Source organism: Furipterus horrens, unplaced genomic scaffold, assembly GCF_987537825.1.
Source record: "Furipterus horrens unplaced genomic scaffold, mFurHor1.1.pri manual_scaffold_2, whole genome shotgun sequence".
NCBI classification, from domain to species: Eukaryota; Metazoa; Chordata; class Mammalia; order Chiroptera; family Furipteridae; genus Furipterus; species Furipterus horrens.
The window spans coordinates 42,712,146-42,715,607 of NW_028327172.1; the positions used below are offsets into that span (position 1 = coordinate 42,712,146).

The 3,462-nt window shown below is 38.2% G+C and overlaps 1 protein-coding gene across 1 annotated transcript; it reads left to right on the plus strand.

Annotated features, from left to right (window-relative positions):
* The first annotated feature begins 2,067 nt into the window (after positions 1-2,067).
* Positions 2,068-3,015, plus strand: OR52H1 (olfactory receptor family 52 subfamily H member 1). The gene has a single exon (XM_090267704.1). The coding sequence runs from the start codon at positions 2,068-2,070 to the stop codon at positions 3,013-3,015; it is 948 nt and encodes a 315-aa protein (XP_090123830.1).
* The last annotated feature ends 447 nt before the right edge of the window (positions 3,016-3,462 follow it).

The window sequence follows — 3,462 nt, forward strand, 5'->3', positions numbered from 1 at the left end:
ATTATTTTAATGTATGAAGGCATTTTCCTCATTTAAGCCCCCTCTCTTTTTTTAATGTCATTGATTTTTGAAGAGACCAGAGACTGTCTTGTAGACTGCCCACATTGTAAATTTGTTGTAGAACAACAAGCCTCAGAGTTAACTTACTTTATGTGTGCCCATGCATATTTGTAAATACTTGTGAATGACTGTATAAGCATCTATTGTGTCTGATTGCAAGAAAATATAAAAGATAGAGAAGACCTCTTCTCACATGTGTATACATGATGGCTGACCTCAGACAAGCTGGAAGAGCTGTGATTCAAAATATATGGTTTTAGGTGATGACATCAAGTATTGTTGGGGTCCATGAGGAGCACAGAAGAGACGTTTAAACACAATGGCTGAACAACTCAATCAGATCTCTGTTGTTGGCAAGAGATGAGCTCTTGGCCCCCAGTGGGCAAGAGAGTCAAGATGAAGCTGCCTAAATTGAAGAACACAGATACTCAGCAGGTGGGGGCTGGACTACCCGGTCCATTGCCTGAACTCTGAGCTGTATTCCCAGAACCTAGACTATATGAATTATGAAGACACAGTAGTTTTTATAAATAGAAACACTATATACGAAGAGTGTTTTTAGTCATAGATAAGGGAAGGTCAGAAAGAAAAGAAGAGAATATCCTGTTTCTCATCTGGCAAAAGCAGAAGAATGAAGAAAAGTATTGGCATGAGAGATGGCAGGAATGGTCAGATGGGCCTAAGAAAAGGACAAAAAGTAGGATCAGAGATAACGTTGAAGGTGAGTTATGTCCTTGTCAGGTTTGGAATCTGAGGTGTATGGCCGTCACAAGCTTCCTTGTAGTTATTTTGGGAGTCCCTGGCCTTGCTGTAAAATTGATTATCTGTAGATTATAAAAAACATTCCATGTAAACACATTACTGGACAAGGAAGAAGGTATTGTATAACCTAGACTTTAAAAGAGAAATTCTCTGAGTAAAGGTTTTGGGAAGTTACAAAGCAAATAGCAGTGCCAAAATCCAAAATTGAATCATAGATCATAGAACATTTTGTTTATATTTTCATTGGTGTGTGTACAGTGCATCTGTGTGTCTGGTATGTGCATGTGAGAGAGAGGCAGGTGGGGAGTTTATGTTTGTGTAAGACAATGGGAGGGTAAACATATGAATGTAAAATGTAAGAGAATGTAGATATTGAACAAAATATGTTTGAGGTTGTAAGTATTAAATGTGTGTAAGTATCTGAGAGAGTATGTGCACTGCAGGGGGATTGTCTATTGTCTGTCAAATAAAATATGTGTTGACAAGGAAACAAATTTTCATTTGGACAGAAATCTTAACTCATAGTGTCATTTTGTCCAAAATATTAGGTTATTATACAGCTGTATAGTTTATAGGATTCTGGAAAACAATTGTTTTGCAGGAACAGAGTTCATGAACCACAGCTATAAGAAAAGTTTCCCATTAAAATTAGGTTATTCACCATTGTGTAGAAACTCAGCTCATTTGTTAAGCTGACTTAAGTTTTCGAATGGCAATAAAGGGTTGTTGATTTCACAAATCTGAGAACCACAGTCACCAGGTAGGTATGAGTAATTGCCCTGAGGCAGAGAGTAATATTCCACAACAACAGAACAAGCAGATCTTAATCAAAAATGTCCAAAACATTATGTAAACTATAACCCACCAACCCATGGAAAAGTATATTCTGTAGTTGGTTAACTTATATTAAGAGTATACTGTATAATGAAAAGAGTGACTACAGCCAAGCCACTCTGGAAGGCTGCTTGGGAAAAGTTTAAATCAGAACAAAGGTATTTTGTTTATGTAGAATGACTTTATGTTCTGAATACACCTAAGATAATCCTGGTTTATACATGTTACCTGCCATTGTTATGATACCAACTTTTATTCACTTCAAAAATTCCTATTTTGGATTGTAAGTTATATGATCACCTTATCTTTTGGAATCAATAATGATGAGTGGTTGGAATTGAGAGTACTCAAGTGACTCTAACTATTCTTTAACACCCTCTGTCCTCAGGACCTGGGCCATCTTGGTTTGTCATGGTCATTTTCAACCTGAGCAGTTACAACCCAGGATCCTTTATCCTGGTGGGGATTCCAGGCCTGGAGCAATCCCATGTGTGGATCGGGATTCCCTTCTGTGTCATCTATATTGTGGCTGTGGTGGGAAACTGCATCCTTCTCTACCTCATCATGGTGGAACGTAGCCTTCATGAGTCCATGTTCTTTTTTCTCTCCATGCTGGCCATGACTGATCTCATCTTGTCCACAGCCGCTGTTCCCAAAACACTCAGTATCTTTTGGCTTGGGGCTCGAGAAATTACATTCCCGGGGTGCCTTATACAAATGTTCTTCCTCCACTATAGCTTTGTCCTGGACTCAGCCATCATGATGGCCATGGCATTTGATCGCTATGTGGCCATTTGTTCTCCCTTGAGATACAACACTATTTTGACCCCCAGGACCATCATCAAGATTGTTGTGGGCATCTCTTTTCGAAGCTTCTGCATCATCTTGCCAGATGTGTTCTTGCTCATGCGCCTGCCTTTCTGTAGGACACACATCATACCCCACACATACTGTGAACATATAGGTGTTGCCCGGCTTGCCTGTGCTGATATTTCCATCAACATTTGGTATGGCTTTTGTGTTCCCATCATGACAGTCATCTCAGATGTGATTCTCATTGCCGTTTCTTACACCCTCATTCTCTGTGCTGTTTTTCGCCTCCCTTCCCGAGATGCCCGTCAGAAAGCGCTTGGCATGTGTGGTTCCCATGTCTGTGTCATCCTCATGTTTTATACACCTGCCTTTTTCTCCATTCTTGCCCATCGCTTTGGACATAATGTTTCCCTCACTTTCCACATAATGTTTGCTAACTTCTATATAGTTATTCCACCTGCACTCAACCCCATTGTCTATGGAGTGAAGAACAAGCAGATCATAGATAAGGTCATACTTTTGCTTTCTACCAAAAGTAGAGAATGATGTTCCACTGCACAATGGAAAAGCTAAGTTTATAGTGTATATTAATGTAGCAATACTTTTCTTTAAGAAAGCAAATGATATTGAAAGTAAGAACTGACAGCAAATACTTTTCTGTATCAGAAAAATATCTCTTTGAAAGAGATGGTTCTATGTATAAAAAGTTTCTTGGTGATTTGTTTGTTTGTGGCTAGTCTACAGTTTATGACCAGGAAGAAAGAGATAAAAACAGAGAGCTGAGTTACTCTAAATGGAAAAAGACACTAAAAATTTGGAATTTGAGATTTACAGTTATGGAGAAAGGAAAATGTGTTAAATAAGACAAAGGCACTAAAAAAGAGAGACTTAAAGTAAAAATATCAATTAGAAATTTCTTATTTAGGGCATTAGTGAATGGATATAGGACACTTATAACATATAATATTTTATTCTAATTATTGTCCATGTTGT

Coding starts and splice junctions, on each gene's coding strand:
- OR52H1 (XM_090267704.1), top strand. CDS start 2,068: ATGGTCATTTTCAACCTGAGCAGTTACAACCCAGGATCCTTTATCCTG.